At 34.9% G+C, this 24,137-nt stretch overlaps 1 protein-coding gene across 5 annotated transcripts in view; it reads left to right on the forward strand.

The window, feature by feature from the left end:
* Ube3a (ubiquitin protein ligase E3A) overlaps window positions 1-24,137 on the forward strand; it is a 76,592-nt gene that overhangs the window by 17,004 nt on the left and 35,451 nt on the right. For 3 of the 5 annotated variants that reach the window (XM_051148652.1, XM_051148655.1, XM_051148653.1), the window contains 3 exons: window positions 654-773; window positions 4,268-4,312; window positions 5,654-5,731. In XM_051148652.1, the coding sequence (XP_051004609.1) occupies window positions 754-773; window positions 4,268-4,312; window positions 5,654-5,731 (143 nt within the window). In that variant the 5' untranslated portion in view covers window positions 654-753. The remainder of the gene's footprint in view (window positions 1-653; window positions 774-4,267; window positions 4,313-5,653; window positions 5,732-24,137) is intronic. The other 2 variants (XM_051148656.1, XM_051148657.1) reach the window with 2 other exon arrangements.

A 24,137-nucleotide genomic window follows, 5' to 3' on the forward strand; every position in this document is an offset into this window, starting at 1 on the left:
ACACTGTAAAACAAAACTAAACTGTAGCAAAATTCTAATACTTAAGAGAAAGTTAGTCAACTTTTGTATTTTTATTCTTCATTTCAACATATTTATAAAATCTTGGGCAAGTCAGTTAATTACTCTGAGCCTGCTTATTGTTAATCTTGGTGTCTGTTTTGGTCATGTAGAGCTAAAGTCAGTGGAGCATAAAGGTACTGTTGATCATTGTATTTTGTAAATCATGTAATGCTACTTTGAAAAGTAGGGATTATTATCTTTACAAGTAATGCCTGGGGCCAGATGTGTTTCAGATTTAAGAATTTTTCAGATCTTGACATGTTCCAATAGTCTTCTGGTTGAGTTTATCTAATCTGAAAATGCAGAACTGGAAATGCTCCTGAATCCAAACCTTTTTGATTTGCTTACATGATGATTTACAACTTTATTGATTTTGGAGTATTTTTAAGTTTTGAATTGAGAATATAACTCATTTTCTCAAGATTATTTAAGAAAATAATATACTGGAAATAGTTCATAAAGGTTTTCCTATGGTAATTATTCATCTAATAAATTTGATATTGGCAACTGACTTGAAACTTTGACGAGTATAATTTGAACAATGAATTGAGTTTATGCTAGTGTTCTAACTAAAGGTTTGTTTAATTTATTAGAATTATTAAGCCTACGTTCAGATCAAGTTAGCAGCTAGACTGGTGTGACAACCTGTTTTTAATCAGTGACTCAAAGCTGTTATCACCCTGATGTCACCGAATGGCCACAGCTTGTAAAAGGTAATTTTGAATGTTTTTTACAGTCTTTAAAAGGCTGTCATTGTAAAATGAATTATGTGCTATAAAAATAAAGAAAATGCATAGGTGGCAGAAATATTGCTAAGAATAGAGGACCTGAGAATTGAGCTTTTCTCCATTTAACCTCCTTTCTAAGATATTTATTACAGTGCCTTTCTTAGCTGCCCTTCCATGAAGATAAGTAGTCATCAAAGACCTGTTTTTCTGTATAAGTAAGAAAGTGTTTCTTAAAAAATTTCAAGATTTCATTATAGACATTAGGAGATATGGGGAAAATGCCCTAATTCGTATATTCCAGTGTGTCTTCCATGTGGTAGAGGCTAAATTATTCTCTAGAAGGGTTGTATCTTTAGTAAACCAGTCCACTTTCTTTTCTTCTGTAGAGTGACAGTGGAGCTAACAGTACAGCTTTACCCCCTTAAAAGGATGGATTTGCTAGCTCATGTTGCAGTGTTCCGATTAGTGGGTATTTTGTGATCACATTTTCTTTTAAATTAATACCTAATGTTGATACTTTTAAGACTTTTCTCAATAATGTTACTAGGTATATTTCATTTCTCAAATTTTATTTATTATTTTCTGGCAAACTTTAGGATAACTTGGGTCAGTAGTGGGTTTCTGGTTTTTTTTTTTTTCTTTTTTTAAACTTTTGGTTGGTTTTTGTATTTTTGAATTTGGTAAAATTAGAAGCATGTACTGGATACTTATTTTAAGTGTATTAGCTGAAAGAAAGCTCTTTTGAGAGCCAAAGTACAGCTTTGGAGCTATTAATAGGTGTTATTTATACTCATGGTTTTGAAAGTTAATTCTAGTTTTAGGATATATTTTGGTAACTTACCTAGAATATTATTGAAGGAGTCTGTGAGTAGATGTTATTCAGATGAACATTATTATCAAAAACATCTCTGTTGTATTTATTTTTCTCATGACTAAAATAAAACTGCAGTTTAAATGAAAGCCGCCTTTGCTATGTTTAAGAGACCAAGAAGAGAATAGTTTGAGAGTAATAATCTTTGAATCGTTTTTTACTCTGATCTTTCTAGGGTTGTTTTAAATTCTTAGTTTGGCTTAATGGTGTTTAACCATCTCATCCGAACATGTAAATGTTAAACAGGGCTCTAGTATGTTAACATTATGGTACTAGTGTGACATATTCTTTTGTTTAGGGAACAGAAATTGGGAAAATAGCCATAGTTACCATTTGATGATATGGTTGATCTATAGCTCTTTTTTTTTTCTCTTAAAACTGCAGCAGAGATGTAATATGAATAAATTAATAAAATAAAAAAAAACTGCAGCAGTTCTATCATATTCTTTTGAGATAGGTTTTTCCTCTTCTCTTACATTTTTCCTATACTATTTTCCTCATCATTTCCTAACCTCTACATTTTTTTCTTTTTTTGTTCATTTAAAACATTTTGCTTCCTACCTGTTTAAAGGCTTCTAGTTTGTCATCCTTACTGCCAGCAGTTTTTTTCCTGTTGGTGTTTTTGTAACCCACCTTTACCTCATCGTTTAATAACATCAGGTGTTGGAGGGCTACAGTAGAAATGAGTTAGCTAGTACATAGGTATGTATTTAGCCCTTGTAGCCCTTTTATGTGGGTGTAAGTTTGGAAACAGTCTTGGGGTACTTACTTAAGACTGATGGAAACCATTGTATCCAAGATGACTTGCTTGTTCCCTGCGGAAGAGGTGTTATCACTGCCAAACCCCAATTTTCAGTTCTTATGTAATTTTGTGTTAAACAGAAAATATAAGCGTACTGCTAAGAAAATCTAAAGTATTTGAGTTCTTGGGGTTTGTTTTTAATTGTGTCTCTTCTCTATGTATGTGTGTTACTGACTTGGAATCTAAATGAATTTCAGTGAGTGATATTTTGAAAGTCTAGCAAAGAAGTGAATTTGACACTAAAGAAATAAGTACAGTAATTTTTGAGATTCTTTAAAAAAATTTTATGTGTATGAGTGTTTTGCTTTCAGGTATGTATATATACCACATGGGTACCTGATGCCTCCAGAGGGCAGACAAAGGATCAGACTTGGGACTGAAGTTACAGATGGTTGTGAGCAGTGGCTGTGTGGGTGCTGGGAATCAAACCTTGATTCTCTGGGAGTAGCAAGTGCTTTTAACCAGTGAGCCATCTCTCTATCCCCTAACTTAGTTTTTTTTTTTTTTTTTTTAATTAAAAATAACTTCTATAACAATGAGCCAATATTAGCCTAGTCTTATTGTATATGTTTTTTATTTAAGTTGAAAGTCTTAAGTAATGATAAATTCACAAATCAAGTCTTTGTATACCAATTTGGAAATTTAACTGAATCTTTTTTTTAACCTATTTTTGGAATTTGAAACAGTAGAAATTGGTATTAAAACCAGTTCATCTTAATATTGACTTTCACACATTAATGATTTATAGGGTGACAGATTTTTTAAATATATATTTTATTTTTGTGAGGCAGTGTCTTAACTATGTTATCCAGGTTGACCTCTAAATAAGCATGATCCTGGCTTACCCTTCTGAGTACAGGAATTACAAGAAAGTAGCATTCTGGAATTTAACTACATGCTCAGAATGGGAAAATCAGCTTATGTCCTACCCAGTAAAAATGGGATTTTTTTGATGGTTTTGATGTATACATTTTTTATATTAGCTAATATATTAAAAAATAAAACCAACAGCAATTAAAGCTGAAATTAGCTTACAATTATCTAGCAAATATAATATTCTACATACATGCTAATGACAGTTTTTTTTTTTTTTTTTTTTTTTTAGGGAAATCTAATTTCCTTGTTGAATAACAGTAATTACAGTTAGAATGATGCATAACATTTAAATATCTTAAGATTTACAAACATAATTATACTTTAGTTCAAATTGGTGCAGAAGTTGGCAGACATTTTTCAAGGAACCTTTTTAATACTTTGGGTTTTAAGAGAAACATGGTCTTTCCTGCAATTACTTAACCTTGGTTTTTCAATATAAATGCACAGTGTTTTAAATGAATATGACTGTTTTAGTAAAACATTACTCAGAGCAAAACAAACAAAACAGGTGATTATCTCACACCTAGTGTGTTTGCTCAGCTCACAGTGTGCTAGCACTTCATTTAATATCAAGATTTATGAATGCTACTTTTTAATGCAGGAAACTGAATTTACAAAAAGTAACAGTTTTGCTTTTTCATATATGTTTGACTTTGTAAAAGGTTATGGCTTAAAAAAGTTATGCCTTATACTGATTTGACGTCTAAGTATAATGATTGCAATTTCCTTTTCAGAAATAATTGAGGTTTCTAAAGTTTTTTGTTAAATGCGTTATCACAATCTGATCTGATTACTTTTTTCCCCTCATTTTTAAATCTTTTAACCACTCTTTCATTGGAACTCAAGTCTGGCTTTCAAATTTACTGTCCCTATTTAATTTCTATCCTTTTTTGGAATTCACTAATCTTTGTCCTTAATTACATTTTACAGATCACCAGGAGAACCCCAATCTGAGGACATTGAAGCTAGCCGAATGTAAGTATAACTTGGTTCAGGCTATTCTTTGTTTTAAGTTGCCCTCCACTGGTTTATTTGAAAATACCTTCCAGGCTTAAAATTTAAAAAAAAAAAAAAAAAAATTAGAATAAAAAAGGAACCACTTAAAACTATATTTAGAGATTGGAACATATCTCCTTACTTGTCTCCTTACCAAATACTTCCAAGACTCTGCAAACCATTAGATGTCTGATGGTAAGTAGATTATTACATATATGATTCTCAATTCTTAATGTTTTTGTGTCCTTAGCAGTTGTGGCTAAATAGGGCGATTAGAGCAAGATTCACCCATCTTAATACCTGCTGTTGAGTAATGTATGACTCATGAAATCAATGTTGTTTAAATATGACTTTGTTTACTCTAAATAGAAGTCATTCGGTCTTGTGTTTTAGATATAAAGATGCTTAAGAATTCGTTTCTGCTGTCTGAAAGAGCAGAAACAGATATTTTTAAATTATTGAGATTGAGTCATACTTGGGGTACAGTGGGAATACAGATGACTAACAAACTTAGCAATAGAAATCTAGTGCAGATATTAAGATAATTGGTGTGACTGGCTAAAACTCTTGAAATGTTACTGAGAATTAGGCAGCTCTACAAGCTTGACAAGTATTGTAGGCAGAGTCATGGGCAAGATTTTGAAGCAGGACATTTGAGTGCAGGGAGATCTTTTCAAAATTTGACAATGACAAATAAAAATAAGAATCATCATGAGAAAGGATTACTCAGAGAACTATGGCAATGATTTGGTGACTGTAGCACCTGCCTCCTGTGGAAGTATGAAGACTGGAGGAGTGGGCAAGCTGGCTGCTAGACTAGTAGAATTGGCAAGCTTTGAGTACAGTAAAGGACTGCCTCAGTAAATAAAGACCAATTATAAGACACTAGGTCGCAGCCTCTGACTTCTAAACATAACCCTATACGTGTATAAATGTACCTGCATCCCAAATGCATAAGACAAACACACATACACCCACATCTCTGTCTTCTGAACTTAAAAGGAGGTAAAGATAGATATGTAGAGCTATGCATAAGTGTGTGGTTGAAAAAATCAAGGTTTTCTTTACTTAAACAGATTACATCCTTTTAAATATTTATGTACATTATAAATTCCAAGAAATGACTGAAGTATATTATTTAAATTTATGAGACCATGTAACCTCCCTGGTAACTTTAAAACACTTATAAAATGTAGAAAATTTACTGTTTACTGTTTTAAAGTATATAATTCAGTGGTATGTTGACATTAATATTTTTGAGCACTTATCATTAGAACTGTTAGCATTTTGCAATACTCAAACTTTGTATGCATTAAATAGTGACTTGTTATTTCCACTGTGGCTGGCAACTACGTTTCTACTTTTTGTCTGTGAGTTTGGTGCTTCTAACTACCTCAAGTAAGTGCAGTCACACAGCTTTTTCTGTCTTGGTGATTGGCTTATTTTACTAACTCAGTGTCCTTGAAGTTCATTCATGTGTAGCATATACTAGAACTTCCATTCTTTTCTGTAGGCTGAATAATATTTGCTTGCTTGTATATGCTGCATTCTGCTGATCTTTATCTGTTAATGGGTTCTGAGTTTTAGCAGTTGTGAATAATGTTGCTAAAAGCATGAGTCTGTACTTTAAGACCTTGTTCAAAATTCTTTTGGGTCTATATCCTATCACGGTAATTATATTTTTAATATTTTGAGAATATACCATGCTGTTTTAAGTGGTAGTTACACCATTTTGTTTATTTTCCCTACAATAAAAGCATTATAATTCTTTTACAACTTAGCTGATGTATTAAAATTTCTTTGGAGAGTAGTAGTCATCCTAATGGATGTGATGTGGCTATTTTATTGTAGTTTAGTAACCAAGTAACTTTTTTGTTGATAAAAAGAAACAAGTTATTTTATATACCTAGATAGCTGTAGATATAGTAAAAACTGAAGAGCCGCCTTCCCTATGTACCTTTTTTTTTTCCTTCCCCCTTGGAGACAAGGTTTCTTTCTTTGGCCTGGCTGTCCTGGAACTTGTTCTATAGACCAGTTTGACCTGAATGAAATTCAGCGGTTCTCTGGCCTCTACCTCCTGAGTGCTGGGATTAAAGGCATGTACCATCACTGCCTGGCTCCCTGTGTACCTTTTCATGAAAAATATTTAATGACATTTTGTGGAACACTATAATTAGAAAAATTGAGTTGGGATTGAATATACTGAAAACTTAACAAAGCTATGAAGGGGTTGTGGTTTTAAAGAAGTAACCAAATGTTGGAAGTTTTGTGCACTGAATGGCCAGCTGAGTTTAGAAACCTCATAGTGCTTGCAGTTTTAGAGACTTCTCCAATACTCTCGAATGTATGATATTTTACATTGAGTGTTAGCAAAATAGATATGACAGACTATTGATAGTGACATGTGCAAAACACTTTTAGCATTAGAGCATTGTGCACTTACATTCTATTACTGATAGCCATGGTTGAGAATATTGTGCTATAAGAATATGGTAAAGCAGTATTTAAAATCTCTTGAAAGATAAAGGCTAGAACCTAATGATGTCACTGTTGAAATCCGCTAAACATTTCAAGAACTATTACTAATATTTTCCAAGTCAGTCAAAAAATTAAGAGTTTCCAAAATTCTTATAAGTCAAAAATCATTTTTCTTATATGAAAATAAACTCTACTACTGTAGGTTAGTAACAAATGTTCTTAAGAAAGTAATAGCAAACTGAATTAAACAACACATAATTAGTACTCATCATAATTAAGTGGAATTTATTTTAATCCAGTATGGAGGTTCATGCTTTTAATCTCAACACTTGGAAGGCAGAGACAGGCAGGAAGATCTCTCAGTTCTAGGCCAACCTTTTTTACAGACCGAATTCCAAGATAGTAGAGCTACACAGAGAAACACTGTCTCACAAACCAAAAAAGAAACAACAAAAACAACCCATCCAAAAAAAAGTTTGTCTAACTATTTGGGGACTATATTGTCTTACTCTCTAAATCAAGGATTCTTCAAGATGCAAGATGGTTCAGCTGCTAAAAGCACTGACCACTCTTGCAGAAGAAAGAACAGTATATTCAGTAGATGATCCTGAGAGAACTGGATACATATAAATGGAAGGATGAAATTATGTCCTTAGTTAATTTGTTTACAACCGTCAGCTATTTGAAGGCAGGAACCTTTTTAATATTATTGTTTGTAAATGTTTTTAAAGACATGCTTTCAACAAAAAATAGACTAATGGATTATACCAAACCATAGCTTTCTGCACAAGATAAGATACAGTTAACAGATAAACATCTCATGGAATGAAAGAAAGCATTCACATGTGGAGAGGTTAATACATAAAATGTATAAGTCAGACAGATCATTGAAGAAGTGGGTGTAGGGCCTAAAATAGATGCTTCTGAAGAAGAAATGCAGGTGGGAAGATAGCTTAGTACTTAAAGTGCTTGCCTAACAAGCATAAGGACCTGTGTTGATAACTTTAATAACCACATTAACATGCAGTGTGTGGTAGTGTATACATACATGAAATTCCAGTGCTGAGGAGGAAGACACAGCAGGATCCCTGGGGCTAGTCTAAGTGGTAAGCTCTTAACTATTGGACTACATTCCAAAGGATGACAAGTGAGGCTGTACTGTGGCCCACACATGGGGTTGGGATGGGTAGTACACATGGAAAGTGGTTAGATGAAAAAAATTGTTTTAGTTTTTATAAATAGTTTTAAGATTGTAATTATAATATTTCTCCCTTTGCTATACTCCGCAGATTTTCACATACACCCTTTCTTGCTTTCTTTCAAATATATGTGAAAAAAAATATATTCACTCACGCACTTATTTATTTGTTTGTTTGTTTGTTTTTTGAGACAGGTTTTTCTCTGTGTAGTGCTCGGTGTCCTGGAACTCACTCTATAGACCAGGCTGGCTTCAAACTCAAGAGATCCTCCTTCCTCTGCTTCCTGAGTGCTGGGATTAAAGGTGTGCATCACCTTGTCCAGCATCAAATTCATGAGGGAAAAAAAAAATCTTAACCTCTCTAATCATCTAGGAAATCCAATGTCATTATAAAAATATTGAGTTCATGATGGTGAAGTTGTTAGCAAACAGAAATCTTAACACACAGTTGGAGGGAATGTAAATTAGATCAATTATGGTAAATACAAGGTTTCTCAAAAATTTAAAAATAGAGTTGACATGACCTAGCAGTTATATTGTAGAAATATGTAGCCAAGTGAAATAAAATGATACTTGCACTTTAATATTGATTGCAGCCTTAGTTATATTAAAAAATGCAGAACTAAACCAGTGTTTGCCAGTGGATAAATAAATAAAATTTTGTATATATTGTGATGTAGTGTTGAGCCATTAAAAATGCCTGATATTCTACATCTGTGACAACATGGGTGGAAATGATGGTCCATATTTTCAAAGTAATTTAAACACAGAAAAATAAGTGCTGCATGATCTCACTTGCATGTAGAATGTAAAAACATTGATTTTTCTAAAAAAAAAGTTTGTTACTCAGGGTAGATTAAACGATGGTCTTAGAATTCAAGATGGAAAGTGGATAGAATTTAGTTCAGAAAACCTGTTGTACAACATGATAACTTACTAATGTATTTTTTTCTTGAATATCACTAAAAGTCAACTTTTATGTATTCTTGTAAAAAGGCTGTGCATGGGAGAATATGCATAAATTCTTTTGCTACATCATGTTGTATATGATAACTATATGCAGTTCTTATTTGCCAACAAAAATAAAAGCTTTGGAAAAAACACCTGTGTCTTCATATATCAAAATTGTTATTACATGAATAAAAGTTTTTATGATTGGTAAAACTTTAGTAGTCATAGGCATGGTGTTTACTATGCTTAAGGTAAAGGAGTAATTGTTGGAAAGAAGTGGTAAAGTTTCTTTATGTTAAGAAATGCAAATAGTTTTGGGGACTCTTATACTGGAATGTAATGTGCACATTGATGTGTCACCTTATTGGTAATGCAATGAGGTAGAAAGGAATGTCCTTTAACCTATGAGTTTAATAGAAGAGGAAAGAAGCCAGAAGGTATTCAGGTGGATTATATTAAAATTTCATGGTTCTGTTTTCAAAATAATTCCTTTCTGGGTTTTTTCATCATTCTCTTGGTCAGATTGAACCTTTGCAGGTCCTTAACCAAGCATTAGCCTTGTAATATGGGGAATAAGTTTACATAATGTGACATGTTTTCTTCAAAGTCAAATAACTAGAAAATACCAACTTAAAAAAAAGTAAGCCATAACAAATGAGAAATTTGAGACTATCGAGTCTGTAATGTGGTAGTTTGGAAAATACATGAATATGTTAAAAGGTCATGTTCTCACTATTATATGATGAACTGCTAATTATAAGGGGGGTTAATGTGAAGTAGTGGAGTCAGTGATTGCTGTAGGAACACAGATGTGGTATGGAAACTTTGGATTGAGCTGTGATAACTAAGGGCCACACTGCTATCAGCAGGAAGATTATTAGCAAGTCCACTAGACTGCATAGACTCAGTATTAGTGGAATGCAGAGGTAAGGTGATAAAAAACATGTAATTAAAAGTAGAAAAACATAGTAGATCATCGAAGACCATGACATGGAAGTTGATTATAAGTTATCTCCTGATTACTTTTCTCCTCTGGTATCCTGGATAGCATTGTTAAATTCTATGAATGTTAGTCAGTAGGGATCAAGCTTCCAAGCAAGTTTTAGCTTGACTTTTTCCATTGTTTGATTAAAGTATGTGCTGTCTTCAGCAATAGTGTCTTACTATCAAGTTTGGGAGGGTAACCTAACATATTGGCAATAATGTTGGAAGAAGGTGATCTGTGGGATCTCACTGGCCAACAACTTCAAAGAGATAACACATCCCTGTTACTGGGATATTTTTCTTAACTTTACAGTTATTTAAAGTCCATTTACACTTGTTTTGCTTTACAACCTGCTTTTGATTTCTAATTCTTTGAGAATTTCATTCAGTCTTTAATTGAACATAAACACTCCTTTGACTCCTCCCCTTACAATCCTCTCAACCTTCACATTACTTTAAGAAGAGGGTGGGAGAGCAGGACAGGGAGGAGAAGAGGGAAGGTCTGGGGTTGGGATGTAAGGTGAAAAAAAAGAACCCATCAATATAATTATAAAAACTTAAAAGTTAATATAGGAATATCATATTGAAAATATATAGAAATAATTGAAAAGAATAATTATTGAATCTATTCTTCAACTATAAAACGTCTGCCATTCTCTAATATTTTTAAATTCATTGGTATAGAAGTCTGTATATTGATAGAGAAATGAGGCTATTTTGATTTGGGTATAGAATTTTATATATTGATAAGTATTTAAGGTTATTTTTGATACACATATATGTTTCTACTGTGGTACGAGGTATTGGACCTATACCGCTCATTTACAAATGCAGAGTTTACTCCGAGTTTTTATTTTATTTTGATTTTTTTATTTTATTTTTTCCCAGTTTTTTTGAAAGCTGCTATTATAAACTGTTTAGGATAATTAACCTATACAAATTAATGATTAATCAGTCAGACTCATTGTCATATCAGATCCTAGTCTAACTTTATTATAGAAATATACATTTTAGGTTGAACAAATAGTAAATATCTAGAAACAAGCAACATTTACCTATTCAGATTTATAATAGATAGAGAGATAGGATTGTATACTATGTAAATATAAATATAAATAGAAGGTCCTCAAAAACTTTAGAGACCTACAAAATATGGCATTTAAAGATGTTTTTTTATTAATTTAAGGCCTTTTTGACTTGAGACTTGCCAGCTCCTGGCAACACCTCCAGCCTTCTGCAACTAAGATCTCTTTTTGGATATAGCGTCATTAGTGGCAAGCTAGCTACTGGGCAAAAATGCCCAACCTTCTCTACAGACAATATGCTGTCCAAAATGGACAGAACTTGGATGCAGGCTGAGTTGACTGCCAAGCGAGAAGGGTGAAGATGGTGCTCAGGGTTACAGAAAGAGAATGGTGACTGACCAGGCCATAAACTGTCTCTGTCCTCTCAGTGTTGGAAGTTGCTTGTCTGCACCTCCTACTTAAGTAATAATTTTATTCCTTCTCAAGTCTCTGTTGGGGTTGAGGACTGGGATAGTTATAGTTCCACAGGCTTAAGTTGTTTAGGATTTAAGAAACTATTTTAAGACCTTTTTTTTTAAAGCTGATAAATATAAGACCCGATAGAGAATGATTTAGGTACAAAACTTTAGACATGCTGGATAGGATAGACAGTGTTTTCTTCAAGGTTGCCAAATACAAATGATCTAAACATTTTGAATGTAACTTATTGTTTCATAACTGTTCTACTGGATGTAGTTTATTATAAATAAGTAAAGTACATATGCACTTATGAAAAGAAATAAGATTACTTTTTTGATAATTTTTTTTCTCATTCCTTCCCTATTGAATCCAGTTTTGTGTTGCTAGCTCGTCTTGGAATTAGGGATTTCTCTAGTGTGTAGTCAGCTTTCCATGGGTCATAAGATACTAGTGGTGGGATGAAATCTCTACTTCATTGGCCCGTATGCTGGGATTTTGCCTGGCTTTACCTTGGGCACACTATCATAATAGCTGTAAATTCATAGATTTAGTTACTCTGTTGTGTCTTGGAAAACGCTGTTTCCTTGAAGTTGTATACCACTATTTCTCTCTCTTCCCAGCCCTTCAGGGTGAGATCAGTGTCTGCTTTGGGACTGAGCACTCTACAGTTTTTCTTTTTTCACCATACTTTGTTTCAGAGCAAAGCTTCTCTTGTGAGAAATGTTCTTTTCTCTTGGTATAGCAATGAATTATTAGTAGTGATTAAAATATTATGTGTGTTCAGTAGAGTAATGATATGGGTTCTATCCTAGGGCCTGTGTATAACCTTGTCTAATCATACCTTCTTGGCTCCTTTTAATAGTTTCTGGTATGTGCTCCACTTAATGAAGTGGACCTTTGATCCAGTCGTGTAGTTAGTTATCCTCATAATATTTGCCGTCATTGCATCAGTGAGCTTATCTTATCAGGCTGCTTTTGGCCTGCAGGGTTCATGACTGGATGAGAAAGGCCTTTCTCCTTGTATAGCACCACCTATCATAGTAAATGTTAGCCACTGGAATGAAGTTTGCTGCTGAGTACCAGCATGCTCAGTTAATCAAGTAATTGTGTCTTTAGCAATACGGTCTTACTGTCAAGTTCTGGAGGTGTGCTGGCTAGTTTTACATCAGAGAAGAGGGAACCTCAGTTGAGAAAATGCCTACCTAAGATTGGGCTGTGCATAAGCCTGGAGGATATTTTCTTCGTGATTGATTTGAGAAGGCCCAGTCCATTGTGGTTAGTGCCACTCATGGACTGGTGGTACAAGCTAACAAGCTGTAAGGAAAGAAGTGACGCAGTAACCTTGGCCACTGCATCATGTCCTGCTTCCAGCTTCCTGCCCTGCTTGAGTTTCTGCCCTAACTACTTTCAATGATGAGCTGTTCCGGAACTGTGAGTGAAAATAACTCTTTCCTACTCAAACAGATTTTGGTTATGTTTCCTTACACCAGTAGAAAAGTGAGACAGGAGAGTAGCCAGGCATGTTAGCATTAGCCTCCTGTGATGGTTGGGGATTCTATGGGACCCCATTGCCCAAGAACCCATTTCTGGTACTAGGGACTTTATTTGGTAGCATGTGGAGTATCTGGTTGGGCCTTTATCCCTGGCCATAGAGTAATTCTATTAAACATCTTTTTATATGTGTATTATGAAGGTTCTATAGTACAAGGTTTCCATCTGGCCATTTCAAAGAGCCTTTAAGGTTACTTATTCCTCATTCTGTTCGCCTTTTTTTACCCTGCTCTTCTTTTCTGCGCTTCAGTTTAACCATTATTATTCTGTTTTTCTCTACTCTTGCTATACTGTATTTTACTTTCATTACTGATAAATCCCTTCCTCCTAATGGCTTCTTAGTAAATTTTTGACCTCTGTGAGTATTCCAAATGGAACACAGATATCTGAAGATTTGAAGTTCACTTTAGAAATGTGGGTAGCCATACAATGTTATTTTTCTGTCTTTGGATGACTCTGTTCAGGATAACTCTTTCTGGCTCCATCCACTTAATTGCCTACAGATTTTATAATGTTTTTCTTAACAGTGCTGATTAATATTCTGTTGTGGAAATGTAATGCATTTTTATTCTTTATTCATCAGTTAATGGACATGTAGGCTATTTTCATTTCCTAGCTGTTATGAATAGAGCAACATTGAACAGGGATGAATAAGTCTCATCTAAAATTCCCAAAAATGGTATAGCTATTTTATATGGGAGCTCTAAGGATTTTGAGAAACCTCAGACTGATTTCTAGAGTAGTTGGATTAGTTTACACTCAAACCAGCAGGGAATAAATGTTATCCTTTCTCTACATTCACTCCAACATCTCTTGTTTCTTTAAAGTTAGCCATTCTCACTGAGGTAAAATGAAATTTAAGTCTTTTGCATTTTCTGATAGCTAAAGATGTTCAACCCTTCAGAAATATTCCTCAGACTTTTGTATTTCATCTTTTGAAAACTGTTCAAATATCTGTCCTGTTTTTAAATTGTTTTCCTGGTATTTAATTTTTTGAGTTCTATTTTGTAGAAAGCAGTCCTGCCTTTGTTGAATGTATAGCTGCAGCAATTGCAGGAATCCTTTGCTGTATGGATGTTTTTTGTTTTGTTTTGTTTTTTAATGTTCCATGTAGCCTTGGTTGTCCTGGACTCGCTTTGTAGACCAGGTTGGCCTTGAACTCACAGAGATCCACCTGCCTCTGCGTTCCAAGTTCTGGGATTACAGGTGTGTGCCACTGTGCCTGGCGCTTGTATGAAATGTTTTTAGTTTCATTTAATAATTGTTGGTCTTAATGTCATTGCCACTGGCATCCTTTGCCTTTTATTTCAATTGTATTTTCTAAGTTTTCTAATAGTTTTAGGCTATTTGAAGGTCCTTGATCCATTCTGAGTTGCATTTTATGCAGGATGGGAGACAAATGAGGATCTGATTTCAAATGCAGCTTTCTAGTTTGACCAGCACCATTTTGTTGAAAATGCTGTCTTTTCTCCATTATATCTTTTTGGTTTTTTCAAAAATTAGGTAGTTCTGGCTTTGTAGACTTACATCTGGGTCCTTTTATTTCATTAATTGGATGTCTGTTTTTATGTTCCTTTTATTACTAAAGCTTTGTAGTATAACTTAAAATCATAGATGATGATATGCCTAGTAGTTCTTGTACTGTTCAGGATTGTTTTTCTGTTGTGTGTATTACCAAATAAGTTTTAATATTTCTCAATTTTTATGAAAAATTGAGTTGTAATTTTGATGGTGATTGTGTTAAATCTGTAAAGGGGTTTAGGTAGGATAACCATTTTCATAACATTAATTATACCATTCTGAGCATGGATAGTTTTTCCATCCATATTTTCTTGAAGTTTTAATTAAATAAGTGCTCCACCTCCTTATATTTATTCGAAGTTATTTTTCAGGCAGTTGTATATAGAAAGGTTACTGAGTTTTGTGAGTGTCTTCATTTTGGATCTTATTACTTTGCAGAATGTATTGATCAGCAGTAGGAGTTTTATGGTGGAATCTTACAGTCTGTTAAAAATTTATTTTTTGTGTAGAACCATATTATTGTAAATAAAGATAATTTGACTTCTTTCTGTACTGGTATTTTCTTTACTTATTACTCTAGCCAACACTTTAAACGTTATATTGAACAGGAATAGGAAGAGCGAACATCCTTGTGTTGTTCCTAGTTTTAGTAGTAATGCTGAGTCTCCCTGCCCCACAGTTTATATGATGTTAGCTATGGGGTTTTCCTTTATTATGTTGAGATATCCCCTGTATCTCTAGGTTCTCCAAGACTTTTATGAAGGAACGGTGGATTTTGTCAGCAGCTTTGTTTGCATGTGATGGGATAATGATGTAGTTTATGGCCTGAGGTCTATTGTCGTAGTTAATTTAAGGGTATGACCTATCAGATGTTTATTATTAGGCTATAATTATTACAGCAGTGATATCTAACTTGCTATTAATCAATAAAGACATAGACACCTGTTGTATTTTGTATTCGCCTTGGTTCACCTGGAGCAGGGGAAATAATAATCCCCCAAACTACCTCCCATATCCCTAGCCCCAAACCTGAGCCATCTGCTTCTACCAATTTTTATTTGGGCTACCTTCCATCCATAATTCATAAATACTTATTAATGTTTCCATCTCCTCCGTCCATGCTAATTCCCAGATCCGGTGTTTTCTTCCTGCCTCCCAAGATCCTCTTTGTCCTTCCTGCAAGCCTGCCCTTTCCTTCCTCCAGCCGTACCCAGGTATTGGCTTTATTAGTCAAACAGGGAGGCAAGTTAAACTGTACTTATGGTAGCATGGACATTTCGCAATATTAATTCTGTCAGTCTTGGATGGGAGGTCTCTGTGTCTTCAATTACTTTCATCAGTGTTTTACAGCTCTTATTGTATAGGTCTTCCACTTCTGTGGACGAGGTTATTTCAATATATTTTTGTTTTGTTAAATTTGGGGTATGTTGTGAATGGGATTGTTTTCTTGATTTCTTTTTTAGTCTGCCTGTCATTGGTGTATATGAAGAGTACTCTGTGTGTGTGTGTGTGTGTGTGTGTGTGTGTGTGTGTGTGAGAGAGAGAGAGAGAGAGACAGAGAGAGAGAGAGAGAGAGAGAGAGAGAGAGAGAGATTGATTTTGTCCTTCTACATTGGATTTTTTTTTTTAAGCTCATAAGAATCTTTTCTGATGAAGTCTTTAGAATTTTTTAGGTATAGAATCATTTCATTTGTGAATAAAGATACTTTGACTACTCCTTTCTAATCCTTATTCCCTTTTCTTTTTCTCTTATTATATTTCCCTAGCTAAAACTTCAAGCATAATATGGAACAAGAATGGAGAGAGTTGATGTCATTGTCTTCTAATTTTAACTGAAAAGCTTTGAGATTTTCTGCTTCATATGATGTTGGATGCTTTTTAGATACTAGCTTTATTATATTTTATGTCTTCTATATCCTTAGCTTTTCTAGAATGTTTATTATGAAGAACTATTTGATTTTGCCAGTGACCTTTTCTGCATCTTAATGAGACCATCCTATACTTTCTTTGAATCTCCATGCCGTGGGTTATATTTATTTATTTCTGTATGTTGAACAGTCCCTACATCTCAGACGAATCTGACTTCATTATGGTGGCCACTCTTTTCTGATTTTTAAAAACATTTCTCATTATTTAAGTATTTTGTTGAGAATTTCTTGGTCCATGTTCACTAGAGATACTGATCTATATTTTTTTTTTTCTCTTTTCTCCTTTCTGGTTTTGATCTCAGGGTATGTTGGCATCATTAAAAAAAAAACCTTCCAAATTTTCCTTGTAGTTTTTGGAATAATGAGTAATGATGTTAGTTCTTTGAAGGTCTGGTAGTATTCTGTGCTTTATATATATCTGGTCCTGGATTTTTTTAGTTGGGAGATTTTCTAAATTATTGTTTCTATCCTGATGGTGGTAGTGCACACCTTTAATCCTACTACTTGGGAGGTAAAGACTGGTGGTCTTTGTGAGTTCCAGGCCAGCCTGGTCTTTAGAGCAGTTTCAGGACAGCCAAGGGAACACAGAGAAACCCTGTCTTGAAACTATCCCACTTACCCCCACTCCCCCAAAACCCTACTGTTTCTTGTGATTATTATTGGTCTGTTTAGATTGTTAATATTTAATTTTGGTGTATTAAATGTATTTCAGTAATGTATTTATCCACTATATTTTCTAGTTTAGTGAAATATAGGTTGGTAGTTTGGTAGCTTTCCTCAGTATTTGATTTAGTATTTCCCTCTCCGTCTCTGATTTTATAAATAAATTTGGACCCTGTCTTTCTTTTGGTTAATTTGGCAAAGCTTGTTGAACTTGTTAATCTTTTCAAATCTCCAGCTCTTTATTTCAGTGATTCTATTTTTTGTTTGCTTTCTTTTCATTAAACTCACCTACTCATCTCTGATTTTTATTATTTTCTTCCCTTCTTTTCTTTTTGTGTGTTTCTTTTTATTTTCAAGATGTTCAGTTGCAAGTGGGGTATGAGGTATTTAGTGCTATAAACTGTCTTCATTATGTCCTAGATAATTCATTGCTGTTGTTTTTTCATTCACTTCCAGGAATTTTAAAGCATTCCTTCGCCTTTTAAACTGCGTTTAGTTTTCATTCTTTCTATTGTTGCTGTTACTAATTTTAATCCACAGTGGTAAGATACAATGAAGTGTGTTATAGCAACATTCATATTTTTGTTGAGACATTTTCATTGTGTTAATAGGTAGTTGATTTTTAGAGAAAGGTCCATGGACTGAGAAGAATGTGTTTTATTATTTAATATATGGGTGGAGTGTTGTATGCATTTCCATTTGATTTATTATGTCATTTTTCTCCATAGTTTCTGTTTAATTTTCATCTAGATGCCCTGTCTGTTGGTTAAAGTTGGGTATTGAAGTCACCTACTATCAATTACTGTGTTGTGACTGATACATGCTTTTAGATCTAATACCATTTCTTTTATGAAATTGTGTGTTCCTGTGTTTGGTGGTTATATATTTAGAATTGTAACACCCACATGGTAGATTTTTCCTTCAATTTCCTTTAATTTGTGTCTTTGGAGAGAGGATTGACACCATTTTTACTCAGTTATTGAAAAGTGTGTATTGATTCCTGTTTTTACTATGGAAAGTGTGTATTTGTTTTTCAATTTTATAGATAGTTTTACTGATACAATGCTTTGCGTTGGCTAGTAGTTCTCATAACCTATGTGGTCATGTCTGCCCCAGAGATTGCAGATCAGATATTTACGTTATGATTCATAACAGCAAGATTACAATTATGAAGTAGCAATGAACAATCTCAGGGTCATGATAACATGAGAAACTGTATTAATGGGTTGAAGCATTAGGAATGATCCAGGCATTTCTTGCTTTAAAGTTTTTTTTTTTTTTTTTTTTTTTTTTTTTATGAATAGATACATATTTTGATGGCACTTCTTTTATGAGTGACTTCACTTTTCTCCTGTATCTTTCAATACCCTTAATTCTATGTTGTAAAAATTTTAACTATAGTATGTTGGGGAGGATTTATCTACTGGTCTTTTCTTTTGATATTCTCTAGGCTTTTTAGACCTGGATGGTCATCTATCAAAGTTTGGGAATTTTTTTTCTGAAATGTTATTGAAAATGTCTTTATGCTTTTTCTGTAGTTTTCTTTTCTTTTATGCTCATAATTCTGAGTTTAGGTTTTTCATGAAGTCCCAAAACATTCTGATGCTCCTTTCATTTACAAATGTAATTTAGTTTACTGAGTGACTGATACCTGTTCTTTGCCTTCCGTTGCTGATTGCTGACTGACTGTTTTTAACATGATCTGTTGGTGAGACATTCCGTGGAAGTTTTCAACTGCCTCACTGAGTGAGGTTATCTTTTCCAGCATGATTTATTTCTGTTTGGCTTTTCTTCAACAATTCAAATTATTTTCCTGGGTTGACTTCACCCATCTCTTTGTCTTTATCTTCTTTGACAATAGTTATGCTTATTCTTATGAATTCTTTGTCTGGAAGCTTTCCCAAGTCATTTTATTTAGGATCGTTACAATGGGATTTGTAGTTTTTGGAGGAAACACATTTTTTTTTTTTTTTTTTTTTTTTTTTGTATTGTCTTTTATTTTTCCCCAGGTTGCCCATTTTCTTTTTCTTTTTACTTATTATTCTTTGTGAAATTCACATAATATACTCATTTCTGACTTATCTCCCCATCCTTGTCCCTTTGTTTCTCGGTCCTCTGCCCTTGCAACTTCTCCCCTAAAAGAGAATAAGATAGGGGGAAAAAATCTTGTCATGGAAGCTGTAGTATGTCACACAGTAAACCCCTGTGTCCACACATCTTTACTTGCAAATGTTCAATGCAATGATTTATTGGTCTGTTTTGCGGCTTCTAGCTTCTGCTGCATTATCCATAGTGGATTGTCACGGGAACTCCTTGGATATCCTATTGTTGCCCTGTGCCATGAGACCCTGTAGTTTTGTATTTGCAAAACTGGTCCTTTCATGAGCTCCAGCAGATTTGGGTGGGTCAAATCAAAGCCCCACATCTGGGCCTGGGAGGTAGCTGAGTTAGTTGGTCAGCCTGCCAGCACCTATACTACCAGGTTAAAGCTCTCCAACACTGCCCCAGCTAGCTTACCCAATGCTGCAGGCAGCAAGGGGTGAGGTCAGCTTTCCTGCTCTCATGTCTTCCATGGCAGCTTACTGTTTCATCACTACCAGTGCTTTCTCTACTGTGCTACAGGTGCAGTAGAGGTTCAGGACCCACTCTCCTAATTGTTGCAGTTACAGAGGGCTGGGGTAAGCCCTCCTGCCTGCCAACATGCAATGAGGGGTGAGGGTGAGGGAGGGCGCCTCTCTCTCTAGCCCATGCTACCCCACAGCAGGTGAGATGCAGAATCAGATTTCCTGTGCTCACACCCATAGCCAGCCTGTTTTCTTTTATCAAAAGTATTTTCAGTGTTGAGGATGAGAGCTGATTTATATCAGGGTTGGAATACTAGTTTCTTCGGTCTACAGCTCTTACTATAGCACTTAAGCACTTAGCTACAATCTTAGTGCCTTCCACAGCTTGTACTAGAGTTTGGGATAAGTTTTTCAAGGCTGGATAGGGCAACAGGATAGTACCAGTCAGGCATATGTCATGGTTCTGGGCTCTGCTTCACATGTGGTGCCTGTTGAGTTCCTACTGGAGAGCAAGCTTGGTTTTGATGAATCCGCAAGGAATGAATGCTGCTTGCAAGATGTTGGTGACCCCTAGCAGGTGACAGTGGGGCTTGGGTGACCTAGAGGAGGCCCATGGAAGAATACAGTTAGCCTGTGTGACTTTCTGTAGTCCATGGGATGGCTGGAGAGTCATTGTTAGTGATTGACCTGGGATCTGGGGAGTCCTGAAAAGGAGAAAAAGGGGACCAGAATAGGAGTTCCCATAATAAGTTTTACTCCCCATTCCATTAGTCCCTTTGCTTTATGTAAATGATTCATCTTATTTCATGTCATGTGTATAAAAGAATGTGTGTATATGTATAGATAGGATATTCTTAAATGTAGATTCCAAATAAGGGAAAATATAATTGTCTATTTGAGTTTATCTTATTTGTCTTAACATAGTCTCTAGACCTATGTATTTTCCTGCAAATGAGATATTTAATTCTTTATGGCTGGATAAAACTCCTTTATGTGTAAACACTACATTTTATTAATCTGTTCATCTGTTGATAACTCTAGGATGATTCTACATCTTGGCTACTGTGACTAATGCTTCAGTAAATATATGTTAAGTATCTTGCTGATCTGTGGGCGAGATTGCTTTAGTTATTTAAATTGAAGGTAGTGTACCTGGAATATATGATAGATTTATTTCTTTATTTGTGGACCCTCTGTATTAAGTTTCTCTAGTAGCTGTGCTAATTTCTATCCCCACCAGGAGAGTATATAACCTAGCCCGAAATTTGTTTTCTTGTTAACCTTTCCGGCTATCTTAATATTTTAATTTTCATTTTTCTGGTATCTGATGAGATTCTAAATATATTTATTGGTCATTTGTAGATTTTTTGGTGAGATCTATTCAATACTACCATATCGAAGTTGGACATGGCAACCCAGTAGGAGGAAAAGAGTCACAAGAGCAGGCCCAAGATTCAGATTCCTGCTAGTTCTCACACTAAGGAGATAAAAAGCTAGTAGCTATAATATATACAGCAGACCTACAGCAGACCCACCTGGGGCCTGTGCTTGCTGCTTCAGTCTCTGTGAGCTCATATGCACTTTCCTTAGTTCATTCAGAGGCCCTTGTTCTTTTGGTGCCTTCCATCCCCTCCGGCTGCTAAGTTTTTCCACCCCCTCTTCTGAGGGAATCCCTGAGCTCTGTTTGAAGAAATTTGATGGAGACTCCCCATTTAGACAGTCTTCATGTCTCTTGTCTCTTGTCTCTGCACCTGTTCCCATCTACTGCTAGAGGAATCCTCTAATGATGACTGGATAAGGCACTGATCTATAAGTATGGAAGCATATCCTCAGGAATCATTTTATTGACCTTTTATATCTATCTATCTATCTATCTATCTATCTATCTATCTATCTATCTGATCAGAAGTGTTTTCTTTTACCATAGGTCTCTGGGATATGTGCTTGTTCATTCTTGGCTACCCAAGCAGTTTTGGATATGGGTTTCTTCTCATGGTGTGGGCCTTAAGTCAAATGAGACATTGGATGGCTACTCGCACTAGTCCTATGCCACTATTGCCCTAGCTTATTTTATGCTAAGGACAGATTGTAGGTTGAAGGTTTTGTGGCTGCATTGATGTCCATGTATCTCTTTTGGTGTCCTGCAGATTACATTCCCACACCAACAAAACTAGAACATAAGGAAGAAGGCTCCTCCATGTAGGAACCAGCTTGACTTCTCCATATTCATTGAGTTGTGTAGGTGTTGCCTTCAGCAGAGTGGCCCTGCATTTAGTTTTCAGGCAACAATCTTTTGTTTTAGCAACAGCCTGGGTTGTTTGGGGATATCCATGGGAACCCCTTTGCTCAAATGATTTGCAACCTAGTCATGCCACTGGATTGGTTACCTGGCAACAAAAACGTGGCCAATTGAGAATCAGTATCCTCCTTACTAGTAGACCTCCTTAGGATCACCTTCATAAATTCCAGGAAGTTTTCACTGCACTAGGTTTCCACACCAACCCCCAAATGCTGCCCCCAATTCTAGCTGTTTCTGCCATATTCTACCACCACCCCATCTTCCTGTCCCTCACACATACCTGATATTTCTCCCCACCTGCCCCCAGAGTGTCTATAAAATTTATTCTATTTCCTTCTCCCAGGGTGATCCCTGTGTCCCAGACAGATTCCCACTCTTTACTTAACCTCTCTGAGTCTACAGATTGTAGTACCATGGTTACCATTTACTTAGTGGCTATTATCTCTTTATAAGTAAAAACATAAAATATTTATATTTCTGTGTCTTGAATTACCTCCCTGAGAATGATTTTTTTGCTGTATCCTAGTATGTTTTCTTTTCATTTGGCTTATTCCTTTTAAAAATTTTATTTTCTGATTTCTTCAGTGACTCTTATGTTCAAGATTACATTGTTTCATCTCCAAATATTTGTATAGTTTGAAATATAGTTGCTTTTGCATTTCTAATTTTATTCCATTATGATTTGATAAGGGCAAGAAATTAATTTTTATTGTTGTTGACTTGCTTTATGTTCCAAAATATGGGTTATCTCTTAGAGAATTCCATAGGCTGGAAGGAAGTTTATTTTGCAGCAGTTGAAATGTTCTTTAGATGTCTTGAGTTAAGTCCATTTGATGTTTGGTACTGTTCAGATAAAATGCTTTTTTAAAAATTTGTTTATTTGTTTTTGTTATTGTTTGGATGAGCTACTAGTTGAAAGTTACGATTATTATTTTATTTGGACTTGTTTCTTTCTGTTCAGTAGTGCTTATTTTATGAACTTGAGTACACCACCATTGAATGCATATATATTTTTAATTGTGTGTCCGTCATTGGTTGTTTCTTTTTATAGTATGTAGTCATATATTTGTGTCACTAATCCCATTCTTTTTTGATTTCCATTCACTTTCATAGTCTCCACTTTTATCTCTCTTTTAGTATGTATTCTGGTGAAATATATTTCTTGTAGACAACAAATGATTTGATCTACTTTTTAATCCATTTTGCTAATCTGTGTCTTAATTAGAATGCTAAGAATGTTTATATTGAGATATTTGTTGGCCAGAGTTTATTTCTTTCATAGTTTTCTCCCCCTCTTCCTCCCTCTGTTTTGTAACTAATGTGGACATAGTTGTTTATTTCTTAATTTTTATTTCTTCATCTATAGAATCACAAAATTCACTTTCCTTGAACTCTTGTGTTTGTGTCATTCTCCTTTATAGATTTCCTTTATGTGTATTCTGTAGTGCTGGTTTAATGATCATGAGTGGTTTTATTTTATGCCTACCTTGAAAGATTTTAGTTTTAAAAGACAACTTTGGATATAGTAATCATCACATAAAGAAGTTTTTTGTCTTTTAGGGTTTTTAGTGAGAGCTTAGATGTTACCCTTTGTTTGCCTTTGTTAGCATATTAACACTTTTTTTTCCCTCAGCTTATATTATTTTCTTCAGTGTTAGGGTTTGAACTGTAATGTGCTGGGGAGCAGTTCTTTCGGGTCATGGTTAATTTGAGTTCTAAACATCTTTCTCTTTGGATGTCCATTTCTTTCCCCAGATTTTAGAAAATTTCTACTGTTACTTCATTGACTTGGTTCCAGAGAACTGGTCTGTGCTTTTAGAGCCTACCTGTAGTCAGCATACTGCATGGGATATCAGACAGCTGAAATCAGTTTCTTCCTTGGACCTTACCTTCAGAGTTACCAAGTTCTTTAGGAAGCAAATCTCATGAAAGAGAGGGAGGAGGAGGGAGGGAGGGAGGGAGGGAGGGAGATGGAACAGACAGACAGATTCAGTTTCGTAGGCTGAGCAGCTCTTCTCCATCTCTTAAGTGACAGGCTAGGCACTTTATTCTCTGTATCTTAAGTGATGAGGTTTGTAATTGCCACAGAAAGGATGGAATGCTCTTCAAGCCTTGTCTACTTTGTTTCAGTTTTTCAACATTTTTGTGTTCAGTTCTCTGCTCCCCATTTATCTTGCTCATTT

The sequence above is a fragment of the Acomys russatus genome, chromosome 7, assembly GCF_903995435.1.
Source record: "Acomys russatus chromosome 7, mAcoRus1.1, whole genome shotgun sequence".
In the NCBI taxonomy this organism is placed as follows: Eukaryota; Metazoa; Chordata; class Mammalia; order Rodentia; family Muridae; genus Acomys; species Acomys russatus.